Source organism: Sceloporus occidentalis, unplaced genomic scaffold (genome assembly GCF_023333645.1).
Source record: "Sceloporus occidentalis isolate IW3139 unplaced genomic scaffold, rSceOcc1.0.p SCAF_11, whole genome shotgun sequence".
Classification (NCBI taxonomy): Eukaryota; Metazoa; Chordata; class Lepidosauria; order Squamata; family Phrynosomatidae; genus Sceloporus; species Sceloporus occidentalis.
The window spans coordinates 634,497-660,755 of NW_028316991.1; the positions used below are offsets into that span (position 1 = coordinate 634,497).

Below are 26,259 nucleotides of genomic sequence, written 5' to 3' on the forward strand. Positions count from 1 at the left end.
ACAGATAACATATTAACCATCACTGGCTTAAATGAAAGTACCCTACTGCCCCTAGTCACTTTAATAAATGCGAGGGGCCCCAGCTCAAACATATTATAACTTAAATGACCTATTTCTCATGTAAGATGCATATCGAGCCCAGTGTATTTTACTGTATGCAAAATGTTCCAAGCATATCTACTTTTAAAGGAGTTAGAAACAAATACTTATATGTCCTTTAAAACCTCCCCCTCAGCTATCCTCTGTAAAAGGAAGCATTTTTAAGTACACTTCCTGCACACGCTCAGTAGAACTCCTACTAAAATTAAGGCGAGCTGAGCTTCCACTGACATCAGAGTAGTGGCAGGAAATCACATGTATGTGAATGTATTATCTACTTGATAAAAAACCTAAATAAACAGAATTATAGTATTTAGATTATTTGTTCTCTTCTAACACGGTTTTAAAAAGAAATGTAAAATGATAAGCACAGAATTTACTGCTATCCACAATGTGACTTTTGTTTTTACCTGTATTACTCTAAAAAGAATACTTAACCATATGTGGTATAAATATATAAGTCAGGATGTATATGAATCTAGAGTTGGTATACTCAGAGGAGAACAGGGGCACCGCACAATCTTATCATGCACACAGCTATATGCACTATAGGATGATTATCACTGAGCCATACAAAAAGAAGATATGTAACCAAAGGTTTCATCTTGACGTGATGGGTGGATTCACAAAAGGTGGTTAAAGGGTGCTCATAGCAAGGCGAATTTAATATTGTATATATTGTATATTGTATATTGTCTAGAAATCTGGCTAGATCAATGTTTATCATTTTCCTTTTAAACACAACCATGTAGTTTGGGATAATAAATGGAGTTTGCAAATGCTTTGTAAAGTCATCATAATGGACAAGGCCTAGCAGCAATACAACATTAAGTCATCAAAAGAGGAACAACATGTTTCCCCTCTTAAATTGTAATTTTTTGTGCTCTAAATATCTAAGTATCTCGGAAGATCTCATTATTTATGTGAGAAATGTACTAATGTATGTTCATATTCCGGAACAGATAAAGACAAGGCTCCAAATAACTAATTACAGGTGTCATTAATGCCAGATGTTTTGCACCTTGTGAACCCCTTCAGAACTGGACCAATCATCCCCAATGACTCGTATCTTACCAGTTATGCACCATGAGTTTCTGCACAGCGAGCAATGCATTGTAACGGACTTGTTGGTCTTCATGATGCATGTGGTTCATTACCAGCTGCTTGCCACCCAACTGCTCAATCACCCTAGAAGAGAGAAAGACTTTGGCTTATTGGCAGCTTCACTACTCCACTGATGACAAAGCCTACATAGGAAAATAACAGCAGCTTGCAAATGCAGTATTCTTTAGGAATAAACTTTATGCACACAACGGGTTATCAATACATGCTAAACATAACCAATCATCTCTACCCCTGAATAAAAATCATTATGCAAACAATTGTGAGTTATAGCAAATTGAGGTCAACCTCTCCAAACGTGCATTCAGAAATGGCCAAGATGGCTTTTCAGTAGTATACGAGGTCGATAGCCCTTGTAGGAAAGTCTGCCAGTGCAGTGGTGCCCCTTTGCAATGTTATGCATTTGAGAAGAATGGGTTCATCTCAAACTGCCTCAACACTGTAAACTTTACTTTTTAAGGGAAGAGGGATTCAACTGCATATGGAGACCACATGGACATTTAAAGGATCCAGAGCTAGCAGGAAGTATTGTGTATATGATGGCTGGAGTATCCATTTAAGTTTCAACACCAAACAACTGAAGTACCAACAGTTTCTGAATTGCATTCTGAAACAGCTCAATAGACAGTGTTTGGTTGACAACGGATTATAAACATGGATCAGATGCGATGCCTTCAGAAAGCTCTTCCTTACATTATCTAGCAAGCTAACCTTTCAATAGACCATAAAACCTTCCATTCAAGTGCTTAAGTTCTTTGCAAATGCAACTCGCTATAATCAATGGAAAGCTACTTTAATGCTTGTAAGTGTCACACTTTAGCCAAAAGAAGCATGCTTAATATTGAGCTTTTCTTCTTCATCATAAAGTGGTTATTTACAAAGGTCTTAGAAAGAATATATAACAAGTAAGATTCAATCTAAACAACAAAAAACATTAAGCAAGAGCAGTTCAATACAAGCAGTGTAAAGGCTATACAACTGGAAATACGTCACATGTGCAGAAATAAGAAAGAAGTGCTAATGCCATCGAGGTTGGCAGACCGGAACGTGTTACTGACCAGTGAAGCCCTGCTTAGATAAAGGTAGCAGAAGTCCCTATCGTTTATATTGTTCAATGTGAAGGCAGTTTGAAAAAAGACTTTACTGGTCCCGAGTATTCTAAAAATCTTTAAACTTCCACACACATCAAGGCTGAAATAGAGTATCATGGTAAAGATGGAGGCCACATGGAAACAGAAAATGAATTATCCCTCAGGCAATATCTATGCCTCTGAGCTGTCAATCAGCTTAGAACTGCCAGACTGTTCTTGCGTTTCTTAGAAGAATACAATTTTTCTTCCTACTGCTAATATTTCCTTATACACATCCAGCCAGCCAGTAGATGTATGCGTTCCCATTTGGAAAAGAGGGTAAATACGCAGAGGATGCATGCACAGCACACGGAAATCTCCGGGTAAGCATTTCTATCTAGAATCCATTTATTAAATGTCAGAATAGGTTATGGTCCTAGTGTTGCGTATAATTTAATAGCAGAATTAAAAGAAAATGCAGCTACTAGACAAAATATGCAACCTTAATTGACAAACCTTCTGATATGTAAAGAAAAAAAGCATAGAGTGCCTACTCAGCGTGAGAAATAATAATGAAAACATGCGTTTTCGGGATTGAAACAAAAGCCTACAGACTATGTAGAACTGTTGGGAGAGAGAGCTGTCTCAAAATAATAACTATGAAACAGCACAATGGTCCGTTTCTTAGAGGTAGCACTATGCATGAGTTGTAGGCAAAGATTTCTCTTTTTTAATTATTTATTTTTTATTATTACTACTGATCTGAAACAAGTTTTTTTTTTGTTGTTTTTTTTTTTTAATATTGTGCTAGGTTTCTTTATTACAAAAAAATCTAGTTCTTGCAAAATATGTTTTGGGGTAGCTCTTTGTCATACTACCTGTGACAAACAATAGAATAGCTCAGTCTTCGTTACCCCAGCTTGACACCGTGAACAATGAAAGCCAATGGCTAAAATGAGCCACCTGGTTTAGAACAAAATGACTGGTATATATATATCAAACTCTCAGGGAGCTCTCAAAACCTATTTGACTATATCCATTTGACGTTTTCTCCTATTCTTTCTCTAGTAGCATTAACAGTACCAAGAGCCCCCGTGAAAGGATAATGATTTATTACAGAGCCGCATTCATTTAAGCAGGGCATTGCCAATAGTTTCAAAGACAAAATAAATCAAAAGACTGAAAAGGGAAAACGATAAGGAACTGCTGCCTACAACAGACGCAATGCCCATTTACTATTTATGGTATATTCTGTATCTGTTATTATCATGTTCTATTCTGTTGTCTGTATCATTCAGACATCTGAATGTTTTTAGTTATTAATGATATTCCATGAATTTTAAAGAGATAACGAAAAGGGTTTATGGCAACTACATAGAGAGAAATGTCCTTGGAAGAATTGTATGCATGTAAAATGTGCGGGATGCTTTTGTAATTGTTGGAAAAGAAAGCAGCATATGAGCAGGGGGGGGGGGGGAGAGAAGAAATAAAGGGACCCCACCGAGGACATCAAGCTATACACTGGAAGCAAATAGGACTATTTGGGGTCACTTAGCGGTTTTCATGGAAAACAATGAAATTTCTAGCTGTGCTAACATAATTGCAAAAGTGATGGTTGCTGATAAAAGACCTCCGTACGCCTATGAAGATATTCCAGTAAAAACCAGCCGTTTCCAGCAACAATAGTCATTTACAACATTAACGACATCTACACTGTATTTCGGATCCATTTCATGTTATTTTTATGGACAGAATGTGCTTTTTTATTTTTAAGAAGCAGGAGCACAATTATCTGCTCCTAAAGCACATAATCATAAAAAATTCATGTCCAAATTTGCCTACTTTCTTTAATTTCCACAATAAATCAGAAAAAGGAATCCTTCCTTTTCACTCAAAACGTCTAACAGATGTTATTTATGAAAGAAAACCCTTTAACCGGTGGTTGAATGGAAGGTATCATGTCCAAAAAAAAAAAAAAAAAAAAAATAAAAAAAGAGAGTACTTGCGTATATTAAAATATATACAGTCAAACATTATTAAAACTTTAGGCAACCAAGCTATACTTGCCTCTTTCCTCTGGGGTAATGGCGTACATATTCCCCTATATCATGTGCCGATACTGCCAGAACTTGGGGGTCATCAGAAACTTCAAGAAGTTTAGTTAAAATTCTGAAATCAAGAAAAGATAATCAACTATAGGCAAAAAAAAGACATCTGAGAAAATTAAAGCGCCACCCTCAGCTCTGTCCTTTGCAATAAGACATTAGGGTATTACAATCCCTTTTGATTATATTTGAGAACGGCATTTTATTTTGGAATTCATTTATTCCAAAATTTAAATGACAATAACATTTCTTTACTACCTCATCCTTTGCTACTAAATGATAACAAAATAGGAGCCATCCATTTAGCATTTTATGGCCTAGCCTACACTTACCTCAATGTAAAGAATGAGATTATAACATAGATCCTGATCTAAGCAAAGTTCCCCTCCACACTAAGAATCGTGTTTGGATATAGTTGTAGACCTTCTCTGTCAATCACTTCGGCATCTTCATCTTCTCTCATTTATTTTATCTTCTCTCTTCATCTGCATCTACGTTGACATAACCTGGTTTAAACTTCTGCCAAAATAGTGGTGCTTCCGATGACGTCCTCTCCCCCCTCATCCCTCAGGGAAGAAGATGTCAACGGAAGCGCCGCTATTTTGCCCTAAGGTGAACTTCCGCAAAATTGTGACGCATACGCTGAAATCCTATTGCCTGATGGGAAGATCGAGGTAGAGGGCGTCAACAAAATTTCCGAGATTTTGTGGAAGTTCACCTTAGGGTGAAATCATGGCACTTTCGGTGACGCAGTGTCAGGGTCCGTCCAGGCCGCGGAGCTGCATATCTCTGTTTTCCCCTGCCTTGCCTCAGTTCCCATGTTTTGCTGTGATCCACTCCTGGATTTCCGTATGCTCTGTCCTGAACCTCTGATTCTTTGAATCCAGTCTGCTCTTTGCTTCAGCTCCTGTTTCCTTTATAAGGTGTGTTCCACCCGTTTGTTCTGTTTGTCTCAGTCTCCAGTCTAAAGGTTTGTCCTTCTCGGTTCTGTGTTTGGAGTCAATGTTTAGTTTATCAGTACTTTCGTATGCAGGGCTTAGCGTTAGGACCCACCGTCATTGGAGTACTTTGGCGTAGTGGTGGGCTAAGCATACTATGGCCATATGATGTGACGGAATCTCCAATTGTTATCACATAGTCCTAGGCTAGTTCCTGTATTCATGTTTGTCTGCCTCTTATGTACCTTAGCCCTCCTTCCCTGAATCATCTGAGGATTCTGGTTCCTCTCTCCTCTCCCCATGTCCCAGTTAAGATGTCCTATCCTTGCTTAAAGGAGAAGCGTCCGAGGATTCCGGCTCCTCACTCCTTCCCCCGTGTTCCCCGTCCTTTGTTGTGCCCTGTATCATGCATGTCGTGTCTGGTTATGTTCCTGGACTACATCTGCTGATATGTCAGGGCGCTGGTATGTGGCTGCACAACCCTAGGTGCTCAACACCCGGGTGAGTGCGGTCGCCCTGCACAGGCCCTGTCCAACTCCACTACTGCTCAATACCTCCTGAACTCCATCTTTGGGCGCTCTGGGTCTTTACAGTGGTCTGTATGGACCCAGTACCCTGACACGCAGATTCTCTCCGCAGATTGCAAATGTGCCGAGAGTTTGCAATAACGATAAAGGAAAGAAGATGAAAAGGCAGAAGGTAGAAGATGAAGAACAAGAAGAGGTAGGAATGGTCATCAGAGAACGTAGGGAAACATTTAGAGAGTGGTAGAGTGAACAAGAATGAGAATGAGAGCATGAATGTGGGCACCGAATCTTGTTCCAGAATTAAAACTGTCCCTCAATTTTCATCTAAACCGAATTGGCAGGGACCGAAAACAAATGGGCCAAAAATGAAACAAAGTATTTATCCAAATAGTATTTGGCCTATTTGCACATGTCTAATACACATATACATACATGTAATTACTATATGAATATAATGATAATTTGGATAATTATTCTGAGCACAAATATTAAATTAGCCTCCAGTCCAAAGAATGAAACGAGGCCAAACTTGTCAAAACTGATGTTAAAGGTAATTTTAATCTACTGCGGATATCTATAACACAAAAGAAACTCAGTTAATTTATACATCACAGTGAAATGAACATCTTTTATCTGCAAAGGAGATTGAGAACTCTAACTGCATGGAACATTACCGGGTAATTTTCTTTTCATGAAACTAAATTTAAACACGGTGTTACACTTCTGTTAGAGACTGAAGCTGCCTGGATTCAAAAACAGTGAATGTGATATTATAAAACAAGAGACTTTAGCCCGATCTCTATACATTATAATCGTAACAATATAGCATTAAAGGCTACTTTACCTGCATTTATTTTTTTTCACTACTCTTTCTGGGATAAATAATGAAATAGCTACACCTTGCTGTTTTAAACCATTTTGCATCCTATGTATGTAAAGATTTTGGAAAAAAGATGATATATAAATGATACGCTATATGCTTTTTTTAACAAAATAATGAAAGCGGACATTGTCTATAGGTTTCCTTACTTCAAGAGCTCATAGTTTTTCTCATTCAATCTTCCAGCATTCTCTCTCCAAAATTTCTCTGATTTGTGTACTGGGCTCCATTCCAATCTTCCTGATTTCAACTCGGAACTGTACTCATCAAATGAGCTGCAAGTGCCAAGACAAAAACATTGAACAATAATGCTACTGAAAGGTTTGTATGCCAACATAACACTGGAGTGCCTGACGCCTTGTTTAAAATATATAAATACCCAGATCCAGAATCTGAAATGATTATGATTAAGATGAAAAAAAAAGCTGTGAGAACAGAATGGAGTCATAAATAAAATAAAAAATGATTCTGGTCAAAGTACCATAACAGTCCACTGGTTGCTTTGGTGATAAGACCTATAACTTTATTTTGCCCATATGTATTTGGATATTTGCCACCAAAGTCCATAGAATAAATAATCTAATTCTTCAGCTTTTCATCTGTTAGTCACACCACACAATAAATAATGAACTTCTCAATAAATCAATCACTAATCAATGAATCAAAAGTTTCTCTATTCTTTAATTTACAAATTTTCACACTGATCTTTAAGAAAAAACATGATTTTAATGTGAATTCCTGTGTTGAAAATGTACATTAAGAATGTAAGTATAGTGTATATCATAAATATTGGCACATTATCATTGTGGTGTTTTTAGTCGAGTTTCACTTACTTTGAAAATAATTTGGTATCACAAGTAAGCAACCCTAGCATAAGCATCAATACATAGAATGTTTACCCTTTAGAAGTACATATGGTAAAGTATACATTGCAAAGTGAGATCAGCCTGCCAGTTTGAATATGAGGTGATCGTACAATACTTGTGTCTTTCCCTTTAAAACTTGTTGAATATTTGTCATAAATCAACAGAACAGCACAGAGCCTATTGCGCAATAAGTAATTCTTTGTCTAAAGCAGCTTTCTTTTTAATGAGCACAGATGCCTGCGATCACTAATACAGGCTACTTACATCCTATGAATATTAATAAGACACACATTTAACTTTCATCAAATAGCCTCTTGGCTGCTAGAAATGGATCAATCAATTCCCTCTGCAAAACAAGCATGCGACTATTTAAAGATTTCACTTAGGAAACACTTAAAAGAAGCTGCTTGAAAGGATCACATAAGGTTCAGCACAGCAAAGAGGTCGCTTGAGCCATAATGAGCAGGGAAAAGCAGAAATGTCAGCTGCCGGACCTCTAAATGCCAACACAATCCTATTCTACCAAATGAAAAGTCATTTATGCACAGCAGGCAAGTACCGAAATCTGAGGAAGGCCAGATCACAGGCATAGAAGATTGTGTACAGATACCCAGTGTGATTGATGACGTTTTATAAAAGCACCTAATTATCTGGGCAGACTGGTTTAAAAGATATCGGAGACGTGACCAGTTTCACATTGTATGGGACTCAACATTATTATAAGCTTGTGACAGACAGCGAAGAGTGTCTAAAAAGAAATAAATAAGAATTTCTAGTTTCCATTATCTCACATAGCAGCAACAGATGCAGTACATCTGTACAACTGTTTCTCCTGTCAAACACAAGTGGAGAACCATGATTGTCGATAGGGTTTCAGAAAGGCCTTTGGGGACCTTTGACATACAAGTCATACCCAACCGAGCAATTGAAATGATGTGCTGCAGAGGGAAGGGGGAGAAGCCCTGGTCGAAGATGCATAGGGGGGGTCATCAAAGAAACAAATATGTACAATATTTGATACAGAACAACATGTAACAGCAACACCATTTTTCCATGATGGCGGCTGATCATATCCCCTCTCACCGATATGACAATTGCAGGGTACACTCTGACTGAAGCGTTGTCAACTAACTTTTCCACAATTATGTATTTTTTAAACATAAATTTACACGCAAACAGCAGGCTTTCAGGTAGCAAGGTGTTTAGCAAGGCATTTACACATACTTGCTCAGCTATAGCTCTTTAAAGCAACGGGTAAAAAGAAAATGTAAACCACAAATTACAAGTAGAGGAGGTCCCATGACATGTCCGCTCTCACGAGTTTATTCACCAAAGAGAGGTTTAAAGAAAAGCTTGCAAGAGACTTTCATCTCCATCTGCAAGAATGACTTTACATTCTAAATGGCCAATCCCTATGAGACTGGGTTCCAGGAATAGCTTGGAAGGCCCTGTATAAAAAGGCATATTTTAACCAAAAGTCACCTTGCTGACTGATTCATGCATTCAGCAGGGCCCTCTCAACTCTTATAGCTAGAAAATTTAACAAGAGACGACCCTTTACAAAGCACAGTGAACTCAGGGAGTTTAACACCACTTCCGCTATCTCTTTAGTGAACAAACCATGAATTCACTAAACCACAGACTAAAGAGAATGCATAATCCTATATGTTATGACACACACTTACTGGCCACTTTATAAAAGGTACACCTTGCTAGTACCGGGTTGGACCACCTTTTAACGATGCTCAATTTGTACTATGGGGCCCAAGGTGTGCCACGACAATGTCCCACACACCCTTACACCACCAGCCTGAACCTCATGAATCCCAGTAGATCAGCAGTTTCTGAAATACTCAGATCAGTCCACTTGGCACCAACAACCATGCCACGTTCAAAGTCACTTATATCCCCTTTCTTCCCCATTCTGATGCTTGGTTTGAACTTCAGCAAGTTGTCTTGACCACGTCTACATGCCTAAATGCATTGAGTTGCTGCCATGTGTGGATTAGCTATTTGTGTTAACAAGCAATTGAACAGGTGTACCTAATAAAGTGGCCAGTGAGTGGAGATGACCTCTACTGTGATTCCATTTTTCACCTTTAAGTTTTAAAGACAAATAAAAGTCAAACATTTTCAGGGTGCCTGCGAGGATCCATACATGTTCAGATTCTGACACCATTTAAAATTGTGTGCTCTTGATTGCAGGGCATCACCAAGGGTTACATTTAGGGACTTTCTAATCTTTTCATAGAACAATCTGTCTTGACTAAAACTCCGGAAAGCTAAAAGATCAGCCTTAAAAGGACCCTGGGAAACCAAAATTAAACCATGTACAAGCTGTAAGTTATGACTGCCAGCACAATTTTTTTTAAAGAACTGTGATTTCTTTTTTTTTTTTATATCAATACACATTATTGTGCCATAGAAAACATGTCAGCTGTTAAAGAAACTAAAATAAAATGCTTTATCTAATTCAGACTACCATGTATTTGTTAATTTTCGTATCAGTTTAACAAGAGTTCGTTCTAGTTTTTAGAATTATACTGTACCTCAAATCCTGGACACTTTCTCCAAGTTTTTCCAAAAGGAATTTGATATCTTCGACAATATCTTCATCATCATACTTCTGCTGTTCCAGGTTCTCCAGCTGTTTCAGCACTTTGCACTGAATCATGGCGAGTGCATACTCCTGGCGTGTCTCTCTTTCAGTGGATTTTTCTAATAGGTTCTGCAATTAGATGCACAGATTGTTTGCTTGAGTCAGTGTGATCAAACAAAAACAAAATTGTGTTTTTCGAAACCGTCAGTACGACTTTTAAGTGTTGCCATGTCAGCAGGTCTACAATGCCACGTGCAGCCGGTAAATTATGTTGAAATTAAATTTTGGATATAAATAAGGCATCAAATGTAGGTGAAAAGAAGGTACAGGTCAAATGTTACCATCACAGAGATAACTTATATGATCGATAATCTGTCAAGCAAAAAACCTATAAATACACAAATTTTCGGAAAGGAACGACAATAATAGGATTGCTAATAGAAAACACAGACATTCATAATGTTATTTAGGAAGAAAATAACAGTAATAAATATATTCTGAAACTGTATTTAAGGCATCGATATAAAATGATTTTTCACCTGATTTAAGAAAATCGTGAATGACAAAATTGTCTTTATTGCAGACAAAATCATAGTATTGAAGTTTTTATATCAATATTGATTTCATAATTTAATTGATCTTTTACACAATCTTTGCATTTTTTGATTTATATTTCTTTCTCAGTAATAATATCCATTATTATTATTTTATCGGACTACACTGCTATGAATAATACAAGTATCCAATCAGCAAATGTAGATCATTAGAAACAGGTTTCATATGTGCTTTGTAGTGTTTTGCATTCCATTGGAATTGAAAGCACAAGCTGCCTAAGCGGCGCGCTAATTGTCCATTGCTGGACATTAGTTATATAATAAGGGTCACTAAAAGGTCAGGATAGTTAAGGCATAAAGTTTTGGTGGGCTAGGCTAGCTAAATCTAATTCTAGGTTACTGGGCAGGCAGTTTATTTAGCACAGCTGATTGGTTTATCAGCTGTGCTGCAGCACGAGGTTTGATTGGGCTTTCTGTGCGGCGGGAAAAATGAGCACAGCTGATTGGTACAGTCAGCTGTGCTTACAGCGTGAGGCAACTGTAAAATAAATAAATAGCTGCTCGCAGGGTGATTAAATTCATCTCAAGAAAATCTTCAAGAAGCTGTTGCTGAGCAAGCGTCCCACCCCCCCTCCCTTTTGTTTTAAATGTAAGGTATGTAATATGTTATATTGTCGTAGTTTTATAAGGGGTAAAGGTCGCCTCTGTGTTGAGGTGGACAGAGGCTTGGTGTTACACAATCTGGCTGAGAAAAGGGGCGGATTGTATTTGGTGTATTATTTATAAGACGTTATTTGGTTATTACGTTAAATGGTTTGTGTTGTTAATGCCTCTTATACCCTTTTAAATAAAGCTACGGCCAATTTTATCCAATTTACAATTCTGTGTCTGTGGTTATTTTATTGATTTGTTAGAGGTTAATATGTACATGCAATGGACAAGCAATGACCGAAATGATATCTGTGGTTGTGTTTTAAACCTTGCCTTGTTCTAACCACTACTAATTGCTGTGTTAAAAATGCTCACTAATTCCATAACAGATGTATGATTTGTCGCCAGGTAAGTGAAACTCGTTGTGGGAGAGCATCAGGCACATTGTGTCCCGAGTTGCTCTATACAGAGAAGACTTGAAGGACTTGGGGAAATGAAGACCAACGGAGTGTCACATCTCATATTTGATAATAAAAAGCTCTGGGTATAGTGAGCAGTATACTGTTCACTAAAGAGTGACTATAATACATCATTACTACAGGCATTTTTTTAATGTAATCTTGGTACATAAGCTTAAGATATGTTTCTACTTTTTATTTGGCATATTTTTATATTTTATGGTGATTTCATTATGTATAGCATGGAGAAGAGAAGATAGGGATGTGATAAATTCCTTTATGTATTAAAATGTTTCTAACAAAGTACAAAAATAGTATAGCTCATAGGTGAATGATTATTAGGACACAGTCTAAAATTAGAGGGTCAGCGGCTTTACAACAGGAAAAACAGGCAGTATGGGTGGGCTAATTGGTTGTTATCCATCGTCAAGTTCTACGATTCCATGTTAGCAATTTAACCCCTTAAGGACAATGGGCGGTCCCTAAACCCATTGAAAACAATGCATTTTGTATAGGCTTTGTCATTAAGGGGTTAAAGGCATCGTTACATCAATCAATAACAATAATAGCCTTTCTGAATCAGAATTTAATGGAAGATGAGACCCATTCAGCCATTCTAGTCAACTTGTTCTCTCCTGCTGAAACAAAAGAAACTGTGGAAAATTCACTGAATTTCACTTGCTGCTTCTTTTAAATGAAAGCAATTAACATCATTTGAAGTGTTCTGAATCCAGACAGTTCAGAAAGACTGACTTGCAATACCTAACGAACAAAAGGGTGACATACTTTGAAAGCTGCTAGAATGATTCTTGTCACTTTCTCTTTGACAGATTCCTGGAGGATGTCTGACAGAACCGGCACGATGTTGTATCGTCGCAGATACTCGCACATTTGCGGGCTGAACGCGAGAAGCCAGAGTGAAAAGATCATTTGATATTGAAGCTGAAATCCACATTTGTTACTCAGGACTGCCATGATACTGAAAAAAAAGAGAAGAACAAAAGCATGTTCAATGCACCGGTATGGGGGTTTTCATATCTCCGTGATGTATTCACTAAACAGGGAGTTTGCCGCAGAAATTAACCTTTAAGCTCGGTGATTTCAGTAAACATTCTAAAGGGCCTTGGTAAGCGTCTCCTACAAGAATATAATGAATGACACATAAATCACTGATATGGCTTTTGAGAAAGCCACAATATATCGGTTTGTCTTAGTCTGTAAGTTCTAGTCTTGTCACATGCCCTTAATATATGTATTGTAAGAAGTGCTAATTGTAGAATATAGCTTTTCCCAATCTAATTATATATTCCTTCCATGATTAGATATCGAATAATGCCGATCTTCATTTAAATGTCATTTTCCCTGTTAAGAAAGAAAACTTACTATAAAGACATGCTGAACTTTTCTTTCAAGCGTGCTTTTCTGCTGCTATTTGTGAAATCCTACATTTTTCTATAATCATATTACTAGTATTCACAAAATGCTCCTAAATCCATGACGACGGTAATTACTCAAGCCATCCTTAGCACTTATTATTAAAAGTGTATAAGAACTCTTACCAGTTCACACCATCTGCTTCAACCCACGCAAAGCGATATTCATTAACCCTAAGCATCAGCTGCAGGCATCCAGCAACACACTGTACATACTGGGAACTCTGCAAACGCAAATAACATCAGGCTATAAGCCGATTGAAAGACAGAGGGCAATTATTTCATTTCAGAGAAGATATTTAGTTAGAGAAAGAAAAAAAAATGCATCAAATAAAACGGTCGCTTTATATTGGATTAGGGAAAAAATGGGATTGCAGTGAATTAGGAAAGTGGCCAATTAGGGAACGCTGAACATTTGGACCATTTCTCCCACTCAGATCTCAATGTGGAGGTGAGAAGAGAAACACATAATTTATTGCTACTAAGAGTTAATTAACATTGTATAAAACACTTTATTAAAGAAAAAAAAACACTAGTGTGCCACACCATATGAACTCCTCAAAATAACACTATTCCAAAAACTAGACAAGTATAAAAATAAATGAATGCAGATTTGATGATCAAATAACAAGATAAATGCTTATTTAGGATGTGGAATTCTATAGTGTGCTTTTATCTATTAATGAAACCATTGTGATATGCAGGAGATGAGTAGAGTCAGGTTGATACCTATATTGACTGAGTAGATTTAGAGTAGAAGCTTTCGGGACCTCTCTCTGATCTCTTCCTCAGGCATATTATACAAAATAAATGCAAAAACTCATCACATTGGAAAGATTAGACCCAGGCCTAAATTCTTTGATCAGTCAGTGGTGGTTTAATATGTTGGATTAGAGGAGTCAAGAAATTGTTCGCACTTCTAGTGGTGCCAGGTTGTCCAGAGCTCTGGTTAGGTCTATTGGGATGTATGCATTTATCAATATTTTACCAGTGTGCCGATAAAATTCATGTGTAATCAAAACCCTATGGAAACAGTGGCATGACTAGTATTCATAAGAACGACGCAGGTGTTAATTCCCTAACATAATTGATCAAGTATAGATAGAATAATACAGCGTTTTATCGCTGAAAACATATTATAATTTACATAATTGTAAATAAATATACAATTGACTGCCAGGGAAGCAGATGTCGGGAGATGATTAGAAACCCCTGTCGCCTTTTTAAACAGGTACCTCATCGGTCATAAGAGCTGTTGACATATGACAATTGGTAAACTATTTCCCCCCCACAAAGCAATTACTAATTCATACAGTGCTATAAGAATGGAAAAATAAAGTAAGGCAAGAATGTTTAAAACGGACCAACGAAGATCCCTGCATCTAAAAACACAAAACCAAGTCCATTAACCAAGAACAGCACATTTACCTTGTATTTTGATCAATAATGATAATGGCAATTAAATGCAATTACAGTAAAAGTGAACTAAGGCTATAGAAGTCTGATGAAATCCTACTGCAGAAATCTTGGGCAAGAAATGTCATTAAATTGAAGGGAAAAAAACTTTGTGATGTACCCCTTTTTTGTACCGGTCAAATTAGATGTATCATTATAGGCTAGCTTTTAGCAGAAGGACACAAGGTAAGCTCTTTCACTGCTATGGGAATTACAAGTTCATTTTCCAGCCTTTTAAAACATCAGCTAAATTAACAATACACATAGCCAATCACATATCTGTTACCTCAATGTTCTGCAGGAACAATTACATTCAGAAGGGTTTTTACAGAATAAATTAATGCAATAAGAACAGCAAATCTACAATGCAACTTTAATGAAACAAAAAGTTATGTAGAAGCCACTTCTCTCTACGACAAACATCAGGGACAGACTGATCTTCTGCAAAAGGTACAGGGACTGCTGAGGACTGGGGTAAAGTCATTTTCTCTAATGAATCCACTTTCTGATTGTTTGGGGCATCCGGAAAAAAAGGTTATCCGGAGAAGACAAGGTGAGCACTACCATCAGTCCTGTGTCATACCAACAGTAAAGCATCCTGAGACCATTCATGTGTGGGGTTGCTTCTCAGCCAAGGGAGTGGGCTTTCTCACAATGAATAGAACACAGCCATGAATCAAGAATGGTTCCAACACATGCTTCAAGAGCAACTTCTCCCAACCATCCAACAACAGTTTGGTGATGAACAATGCCTTTTCCAGCATGATGGAGCACCTTGCCATAAGGCAAAAGTAATAACTAAGTGGCTCGGGGAACAAAACATCGAAATTCTGGGTCCATGGCCAGGAAACTCCCCACACCTTAATCCCATTGAGAATTTGCGGTCAATCCTCAAAAGGCGGGCGGACAAACAAAAACCCACAAATTCTGACAAACTCCAAACAGTGATCAGCGAGGATGTGGCCGAGAAGTAAATTGCCAGCATGCCAGAGCGGATCGCAGAGGTCTTGAAAAAGAGGGGTCAACACTGCAAATATGGACTCTTTGCATAAACTTAATGTAATTGTCAATAAAAGCCTTTGACACTTATGAAATTCATTAGACCATAGTAACATCTGGCAAACATATCTAAGAACACTGAAGCAGCAAAGTTCGTGAAGACCAATAGTTCATTCTCGTTCTCAAAACTTTTGGCCAAGACTGTATATCTATCACTATAGCAACAGTGCAGCTGTATCACAAACACTGTTCACCTGCTCATAGGGAAGAATAGTTAACCATTCCCCAGAGTGAAAGCCCAGCCGAACAGACAATGACATAGCTGTCATAGCAGGCTGTGATATTATATCCTGGCACTCAGTATAGCGAGGGCAGAGTGCGAGTCTGTGATGGGCATTTCGTGACCCAACGCTGGGTCATGACCCAGAGTTTGTAGCTATAGACAGGCAGTTGACAGGCCTACAGGCAGATAAACCGTTACAAAAAAATGATGTAAAGGGCAAGATTAGCACAACCTGAAAACAGGAATAAATCCAGAAGGTGGTAGGGCTTAGACAGTGTGTGTGGGCTTGTGTGTGTCATAAACAGAAGCCATTCCAGTGTAGGGGCAGCCCTGGGGATATATTGACTGCAATAGAGTGTCAAATGCAATGAGAAAAAATGCAGAGATTACATGGAATATAGTGACAAAAATTAGTTCTGCATGCAATAAATCATGATGGGAAAAAAACTGTGTTATACATGGAATGTGAATAAAAATCCATAAGTAAGGAATCCACTTGCAGGATTGTTTTACCATTTAAAAAGGATCAATTATGTGAGCTGTAGATTATCAAAACCAAACACGGTCTATCAAGATGGCGAGATGGAAAAGCTGCATTGATAGAATACGGTTTTACTGATGCAGACTCTTATTAACCTAAATTAGACACTCACACATATCATTTTTAATTAATTTACTAAGGTTGCTATCAATACATGATTTTCGATTACGTAATTTCCACGGTCATCCTTGTAATCGCGTGTCATGAAATGTCAGACACTCATAAACTAGATCCAGCCTGGAAGTGCAGGTAGGACAACTATACATTTTAATCAAACTACAGTAGTTAACTCAACAGGTAGAAAGAACCACTATCCATTGAAAGATGCCTAGGAAACAGAGTATATTTGGGCCACACAAAATAAACAGATGTGGTATTACAATATGTTTCCAATAATACTCACGTCGCTGGGCGAGACAGTTCCTGTTTCCACTGCGCTGCCACTTCCCCGTAATTTCTGTGGTACAAAAAAATTTTTTTACATGTATGATTAATTAAGTCAATAAGTTAAAATAGTCAACATACTTTCCTTCGGAGGATAACACAAGGTCTTTTGATAAAAAGGTGCACAACTCTTGGAACAACATACTTGCCACCGCTACTACCGTAGCTAGATTCAAAGTCAACAAAAAGAACCACCTCGAGGAGGGTGCTGAACTCCAGCCTTTAGGGGTTGCAGACAGCTAGTATTTTTAGATATCCAAGAATATCCAACAGTGATAAATAGTGTTGGTGTGGGACTCAAGACCTGAGTTGGACAATTCCAGTATAAGGTGTAACCATTTATTGGTGATCACGCAGCTGAAAAGCCTCCAAACACATTAAAGACACAAATGATTCCAGGTGTTTCAAGAGGATATGCTACTGTGCCGACATCTCACAGTAACACGTTTAGAAAGTGTGCATCCTTCACACATAACTAATATGTTTGTTGTGTCAAGGTACGTGATCTGGCAAGCAAACCTCTTAAAGCTATTCATTATTATTATTATCTTTTATTTATATAGCGCCAACAATTTACACAGCACTTGATACAATACATATAGTCAAGGGGTCTGACAAGACGAGAATTGACAGACTAAGACAAACCGATACAATAGGTGGAGAGAGCCCTGCTCACACGAGGGAGAGAATGTTAGAACAAGAGACATAATCTAAAACTAGAGGATCAGTGGCTTAGATGTAATATAAGGGAGTTTGACTTTACAAAGAAGGTGGTAGATGAATGGAACAGCCTCCCAGCATGAAATAAGCATAACGGTGTCCCGAAGACGAGACCAAGGACTGTTTTTTAAATCAGAAGAAAACAGGAGAACTAGATGAGATGATTGATAACCATCAATATATTTTTAGCTTTACATTTTCTTCTGTGTTTTGTGGGCAGACTTCTTTTTTTCCCCATTACGCAGAGTAAATAACTCTAAACCAAGTGAGATATCAATATCTAATGAACTAGCAATAACCATTAAATCTGAGCCAATTTATAAAGAAATCAAAAGAAATACTTTAGTATATTTCATACGGCTACCTGTGAGCTTAGCTGGGTTTTAATCCAATTGAAGTAGTAATTCAAATCACTGCCTTCCATCAACTCTCTCCCCCAAGCAGCCAATTTCGCAATTATGCGTGCAGCCTGAAAGAATAAACCAAAATACATATACAGATTGTTTTTATGAAACCATTAAAAAGAAGATTCTCTTTGAAGGACACATCATTCTCAGTCTTTACCTTGTGTAACCTACGCCCACACTACAACATATATAATCATTTTTTTGAGGTTAAAAAAATAAGAAAAAATACATCAAGTTCAGCCACTCAAGTGCCGCTTGTTAAAACCTTTACAAAAATAATAATAATTTAGTTTAACGGGTAAAAATATTAGATTATTAAAAACTCCAAAGGCAAGCTTTAATTTGCATTCTACCCATTATATTTGATTTTCCTTTGTATGCTTTATTGTCAACGGTTTCTTTAACGTTCTGATGCTATTTAACTGTATCACTAAGCAAAACGGCAGTTTGTATGTTTATTCATCATATTATAGAAACATAGAAAGTGACGGCAGATAAGAACCAGTAGGCCCATCCAGTCTGCCCAACCTCTGAGTACTTTCCTTTAGTACTTGCCCTTATCCTGTATCTAGCTTGGCCTTATGCCTATCCCATGCTTGCTTAAATGACTTTACTGTATTAACATCTACCACTTCTGCTGGGAGCCTATTCCATGCGTCCACTACCCTTTCCGTAAAGTAATATTTCCTGATGTTACCATTAAACCTTTGCCCCTCTCCTCCAACATATCTATATCCTTCAGGAGATATGGTCTCCAGTACTGTACACAATACTCCAAGTGAGGTCTCACCAGTGATCTGTACAACGGCATGAGCACTTCCCTCTTTCTACTGCTAATACCTCTCCCTATACAACCAAGGATTCTGCTAGCATTACCTGCTGCTCTACTGCATTGTCTGCCTACCTTTAAATCCTCAGAAATAATTACCCCTAAATCCCTTTCCTCACACGTTGAGGTTAGGACAGTATCAAATATTCTATACTCTGCCCTTGGGTTTTTATGCCCCAGGTGCATTAATCTACATTAAATGCCAGTTGCCACAGCCATTTTTCCAGTTTTCCTAGATCGTTTGCCATACATTCTACGTCCAATCTAGCAAAGCGGCTGGTTTCTATGTAAAAAGAGACAACTTTTTGACTTTTCTATTAAGAGCAAAGAAAATTACTTTGATCAAACTAGCCCCATAATTAAAAAACAGTGATACATTTAAAAAAAACAAACTTGCACTTAAAATAGTACTTAATATTCAATATAATATATATTATATTAAATATAATACTCAATATTCATAGAAATCAAAATCAAGTGAAAACATACCTGCTTATTTTCGGATACCATGTTTCTATTATTGTTAATGTTTTAGCGATGGAAATTATGTTTTCTTGGATATGAATACAATGATCCGATACAACGATGTGAAATTCTTTAAAAAAAAAAACAGGCTTAGAAGTAAATATAATTCTTAGGTCTATTTTTACCATGTGCACAGTGAAGAGGTCTTGGCGATTCAGCATTGGTAGAAAGTAAGACCATGCAGTGTTCTTCCCACGGCGAGCATAGTCAAAAAATATACTGACGCGCTGGTGATTCTCCTAAAAACAAAGTAAATATTGGTTAACGTTATTATTATTATGTTTTATTTATATAGCGCCAACAATTTTCGCAGCGCTTAATACAATACATATATTCAAGGGGTCTGACAAGACGAGAATTGGCAGACTAAGACAAACCGATACATTAGGAAGAGAGAGCCCTGATCGCAAGCTTACAATGTAGAGGGAACGGGGTGACAAACATAAGGAATGGTAAAGATTTGAACTTGGCATCCTTATTTCAACTATTAAAAGGAACCAGGAAATATAAATAATTTTGGATACAGACATAATCCAAAACATGCAGACATTTGTTTGGTGTCATCTTTGAAAATGTATCATAATCAGAAGTATACAAAGAGTACATTAGAAGCGGTATAATATACAGTACTTGTGCGGCAGGTTCTAAATATTGAAGACATTTATCTAGCCAACAAAAATAAGCGAACGTCCATGTCATCCTCGGTAAATGTGAAGGGTTCCTTCGATTAACAAGCTAGCCCAGCACTGCTATCCACCAATGGGTAAACACTGATTAACATCGGAATAGATTAAAACTCGTGAGATGCTAAATTTAAGAATGTGAAAATCATTTTTCTTTATTGTAAATAAAAGGATAACTAATTAACCTTCTTCACATTAAGGTCAGTGATGACAATCTTAGCATGTTTTGTTTTTACAAAGTAAAGTAACCTTTTCACAATGACCGACCTTTCCACTTTATGTTTAGTATAAAATATTAGAGAAAAAAATACTAAATGCAGAAATTTTTTGGTTTTCCCTGGGTTGGAAAGTACAACTTTCTGCTCATTTTCAAATATGGCTTGAATTTAGACATCTATGCACATAGTTAAATAATGGTTATGCTTTTGTAAGAGAAAAAAAAATAGACTCCTGACCAGCATAGGCAAGAAAGAAAATACGAATGTGAAAATAACATACCTGAAGCATATCATCCACCATAGTTAAAATGTACTGCACTGTTTGTTCCTTGGAAATATGAGTCATCAAGTTGATAAAAGTTTTAGCGCACTATAAAAAAAACCAAAAGCACGTCAGCAATAAGCTTTACAATTGTAAAATCACAAAAATTGTGAAATATTCTTAGACTGGATGTTTGTTATTTCCTTTATTTCTGCAAACAGCAGGTAAAGTACAAACAGAGAAAAGTATTAAAAAAAAAAAGCACCGGTATAAAAAAGTATATAAATATATAATACATAGAAAACATTTGAGTGTCAGTTGTATTAGAATGGATCTTTGGTTGCTGTTTTTTTGTTTTTAATGTAGTGGTTCAATTGTCCCTCTGTCAATTTTGTATTGCTTCATTTTAATTAGTATTGCAAGTAAAATAAAATACTGTCAATACTGATCTGAATTCAAAACTGGCAAGAGAGCCAAATGTCTATGAAGTATTCTAACAAGAGATATGAAATAAGAGAACATTGTATGTTACTATTTATTCCCAGCATGGGTTCTTTATTTGCATATGGATGGTAAAAATTACATAAGAGAAGGTAGATTTATTTTTACTAGAATTGGATAACACTTTTCAGGTAGTTCTGGAGACTAAACTTTGATGAGGTGCATGGATTTGATAAATATTATCGCTTTCAATGCAGCATTTTTTGAGTATATGATGTATGTAGTTCCAGCATTCCTTACAACTCAGCAGTTGGTCTTTGCCTTCTACATGTTTTGTTTTTCCTACGGTCCCTTTAACTCTGTCCATCAATTGCCATGCCTACACAGGTATAGCTTTCTCTATGCCAGCCCCCCCACTGAAGGTCTACAACATGGTGTCCCTGAATCTGGCCATAGCTGTATGCAATAGCTATAGCTATATGCTATTGTTCATAAGTCCTCAAAAATATATACTCACAAAAGACAGCGTACCATATTTGCTCGATTATGAGACAATTTTTTTTTTACAGAGCAAATGCTCTGAAAAATATCCCTTGTCTTATATTCGAGGTTTTCTTATAGTCAGACCTCAAACAGAGGTCCTCTGGGGCTTCTATGACAGAGCGCCGGCATGACCTTCCGGTGCTCCACCATAGAAGCCCCAGCGGAAGTGCGTGCATCGCCAGAAAGGAGGATACCCCACAGCGCTGCGGGGGACCTGGATTCTCCTCTCTGGCAGCCGGTGAACATCTATAGAATGTGCGCAGACAACCTTCGCTGCTGACGGCACTTCTGTTGGGGCTTCTATGGTGGAACACCGGTGTCACATGACCTATAAGGCATATCTGGGAAGCAGAGTGGAAAGCCTGGGGGCAGATGTCCAAACCGGTGGGGGGGCAGGTTGGCAAATAAAAGGAAATAAAAACAAAAAAATAATTTTTTCTCAATCATAGATTATTTTTTTTTTAAATGTAACAAAATAGTTTACATTAATATTTACTAGTAAAACCTTTTTCCTATAAGGTAGTGTTATATTCAGGCTTTTTTTCTCTAAATTAATATTCAAATTTTGGGGGGTTGTCTTATAATCAGGGTCATCTTCTAATCACCCAAATACGGTGATGTAAAAGGTATGTACTGTGAATCAGAGTTTTACGAATGCTTTACGAATGCTTGCTCGCCATACCTGATTTCCCTCATTGGTTAGTATTGTTTGCTTCTCCTCAGGACGGGACTTCTCAAACCTTTGGATGAACTCGCAATCTTCTCCAGAAATCATCTGACCTCTAGGAAGAGAGATTGACATTAAAAATAAAAAAGGAAAACTCAACAGGGCTAAAAGGATTATCTTTTTATGTGAATACAAATTTGAAGATGAATACATGAAAACATATAATTTGCCTGTAAAAAAAGAAAATTTATTTTTCATTTTTATTTTCATGTTAAATTCATTTTGCAGGGACTTCACTGCATGCAAGCAGGTACTCTTTAGTTTCTTGAGTTACTGTGTCATACTGCAATATGCCTATTCTACATGCTCAGTATGGGAGTATCAGCGGCCATTGCTACTGATACTAATGCTCCCTGCTTTCAGTAGAGCCGGCGGGCTGGGGACTTCAAGAAGACAAAACTCATTTTCTAACTTCGGTAAATAAAATGCTAAACTTCCTCCAACATACATGAAAAAAAAAACGAAAAAAAACCCACAATTTTGGGAACTGGACTGCTCCTTCAAACTAGAATAAATGTATTAAATGAACAATATCCACTGTGTACAGTGAAAACAAACAGTTAATTCTGCTGAAAATAATATTTTAATTGGCTGTACTCTTTACAAAGGCCAGCTACACCCAGCATTGATCCAAACAGGGGGCTCTTAATGCCCCAGTGTAAGTCAAAGAGTCTAGTATATAATTTGAAAGAAAAAGTGCGTAGCTGCCAATTGTCCCTTAAAATGTTATTACGCTCCTGTGTCTCCATCTAACAAGCACCAATGCACTAATACAAAATTAGGACTGATAAAACCCTGGAAGAGGAACAGAATGGTATTGTTACAATAACCTCCATGGCCATTACACTGTGTTAAAAAGTGCCAATGGTTCAGAACGATCAACCCCAGAAAATAAAACGCTTCTAAAAGCAGGAGGCTAAATGTGCGATATGTAGCACCTTACAAAGAAAACACTAGAAATCAGAAAGAGAAGCACACAGACTCATCCACCAGCAATGTGCAGGGACTGTGTGAAGAAACATTAACTATTTAGTGTCTGCTTCTGGAATTTGGCTACCTTTGTAGAGATCTTTACTATCGTAAAAAGAAAAATATATTGTATGGATAAACCTTGTTCCTATGCAATACAGTCCATATAACCAGTACAAGAGGAATCAAGGACAGGAGGGTCGAGCACTTACAAAATATTGTTATCTTTCATGCTTGGCTATGAAACGTCTTATAATCAATATACTGTTGATTACTGGTCCCATTGTATGGACGCCCCTTTGTATACATATAATAGACTGGATACTGGAGTAAATATTATTGTATTCATTGTGCAAAATGCCCATTAAATACATATGTGAGCGTGCAAATGTGTAACATGGCAAAGAAAAATATGTTCAAAATTGAACAATAACATGCAAAAAAAAATAAATAATTATATATATATACACAGCAAAAGAACAAAGTACTCCATCATCATTGTTTTGTAATTGTATGCTGGGACGGAGGAGGGGGCAGGGATATACACCATTAATTGGAGAAGTACTACTATCATGTATCCGTACTTTAGTTAATTATATAAAAAGATAACAGTACATTATAAAGATAGATTCAACGATTTTAATAAAATTCCAGTGTACCAAGGCCATCCGTAGGAACATTAACAATGAATTGTGTCAAAACAAACATACTGTGATGTTCACTATCAAACCAGCCCGCTAGTTCTTTAACCGTTTGAGCGCACATAAACTTGGAATTTAAAGCGTTATGAATAAATTAAAAAAAAAAACACACCCAGGAAGCCTACAGATGACCCATTTTAGTATTGTAAATAAATGTTAACCCTCAAGGCTTTTCAATGTCTGCGGTTAGAGGCTTGTCTATATATTTACACACACACACAAGTGGGTGCCCAATGTATACAGTTAAACAAATAAGAAGTTCTACCTGCTAATTGTTTGTGATGATTCGATCCATTATATACTATTTCTATCAGAAATTGGATTTTACCAGCTATGCACCAGAATGGTTGAATTTGTGTTGTTCTCATACCTCTTACAAGGCAAACCATTGCACTTACAATAGGTCCTGATAATACACCGCTCCTTCCCAGATGGAAAACACATTATACCGACCATACATGTGATCAATCCAGACCCACAAACAAAATGTGTGAAAACTTAATCCGGTCCCCATTTCTCTAAATATTATGATTTGCTAAACAGGTCACATGCATATCATTATAAAAAAGGGGAGAAGCGTCTGTTATACAAGATGTCTTTTATAAATAACCAGTTTCACTCAGCAGGTAAATCTACATCACGGAAACATTTCCAATTAAAAGTAATAATTCTGCAATGCATCTGGACTGTGCGTAGAACCGCTTATAGTCCAGCTACAGAGCACAATCTGATATTTTCCAGCATATAATAAAGAAATAATCATATGAGCCTGTGAGCATAAGGGTTATTCACGAACCATTGATTTCAAAGAAGTAGGAATGGTTTCATCTCTAAATCTAATTACATTTTTTGGACTGAATGAAAAATTGGTGAGATAACATTGATTTAATGTATATGCAGGGCCTATTCCACCACGGACGACGGTTCAAAATGAATAACGCACTTGGAGACATGGCATGTTAACGCTGGAACTCTGCTGCAAACTCACCTGCAACAGCTTAGTTAATAATCCCCCTTTTTTTCCCCTATAGTCAAAGTTTTCTGCTACTGTAATAACCACACAGGGTACAGCTGGAAAAGTATATTCAGGAACCGATGTACTTACTGCAGATATGACTGCCAGTTCACTTTGTTGGCACGAACTTCTGCAGCCTTAGCTGCGATAATGTTCGTTGGAACTGCAGCATCGACAGCGCCTCGAATATCCATCTTTTTCTCCTCTGAAGAAACACAAGAAAATGATCCTTCAGACATATTTTAAACAGACTCTTTTACTTTATGGCCAAAAACTCAAGTATAAATCATATAATATAATTAAAAACAACTAAAGTAGTTGAAACATTATGGCGCCTGATCATACAACCCACGTTAAATTGTTGAAAACGCGGTGAATCGGGTCTTACTTCTGAAACCCGTAGTAAAACATTCCTAAAATAAGTCTCTCGACTTTCTTTTTGTGTCCTTGAAAGTCTGTTGTGGCAAAAACTCATCTGATGGCAAAACAGACTCTTTGTTTATCCGTAAACAGCTATTCCAGGAGTTGAGCCAGTTTGATCCGCGCAGGGCACGGCTCTCTCCAGATCTCAGACTCACCTGTAACAGCAAGCAAGCGGGTTCTTTTGGGCTGTGTCTAGATAACGCAGGGGGAAGGAGACCCAAACGGCAGAAAAATCCTAACCTGAAAAAAGAAAAAGAAAAAAAAAATGACACACAGATACAGATCTCGGCCAGCGGCAACTACACAGCACTAGAATTAAGCAGGATTCACTATTCAAACATTAACATATGAACAGGTGTGCTCATTCTGCCTGCTCAATATACACTACTGCTCAAAAGTTTGGGGTCAATTAGAAATGCCCTTGAAAGAAAAGCTAATTTTGTCCACCAAAATAATATCAAAACGATCAGAAACACAGCGTAGACGTTGTTAACATCGTAAGTGACTATTGTAGCTGGAAACGGGTGATTTTTTTTTTTAATGGAATATCTTCACAGGTGTACAGAGGTCCTTTATAAGCAGCCATCACTTCTATGTTCCAATGGCAAGTTGTGTTCACTAATCCATGTTAAAGTCTGAAAGGCTAACATAGTAGGAAAACCCTTTTTTGGAATTATGTTACATCTAGAAATGTCTCGGATTTCCATGAAAACAGCTAAGTGACCCCAAACGTTGAACACTCACAGATGCAGACATACCAAGAGTTATTCTC

General features: G+C 37.3%; 1 protein-coding gene across 1 annotated transcript; it reads right to left on the bottom strand.

Moving 5' to 3' along the window:
* Positions 1 to 1,169: 1,169 nt before the first annotated feature.
* On the bottom strand, positions 1,170 to 25,258 carry LOC149305400 (V-type proton ATPase subunit H-like). The gene is made up of 12 exons (XM_089477356.1): positions 25,155 to 25,258; positions 22,335 to 22,434; positions 20,687 to 20,776; positions 19,631 to 19,744; positions 18,109 to 18,213; positions 16,984 to 17,037; positions 13,429 to 13,526; positions 12,656 to 12,848; positions 10,157 to 10,335; positions 6,891 to 7,016; positions 4,359 to 4,460; positions 1,170 to 1,287 (listed from the first exon to the last, which is right to left on the bottom strand). Exons 1-12 carry the CDS (start codon positions 25,256 to 25,258, stop codon positions 1,170 to 1,172), a joined length of 1,383 nt encoding a protein of 460 aa, XP_089333482.1.
* Positions 25,259 to 26,259: the final 1,001 nt, after the last annotated feature.

Coding starts and splice junctions, on each gene's coding strand:
- LOC149305400 (XM_089477356.1), bottom strand. CDS start 25,258: ATGGATATTCGAGGCGCTGTCGATGCTGCAGTTCCAACGAACATTATC. Junction 19,745..20,686: donor TGGTGGATGATATGCTTCAG/GTATGTTATTTT, acceptor CTTTGTTTTTAG/GAGAATCACCAGCGCGTCAG. Junction 7,017..10,156: donor GAAAGTGTCCAGGATTTGAG/GTACAGTATAAT, acceptor TGGCACTTGCAG/CTCATTTGATGAGTACAGTT.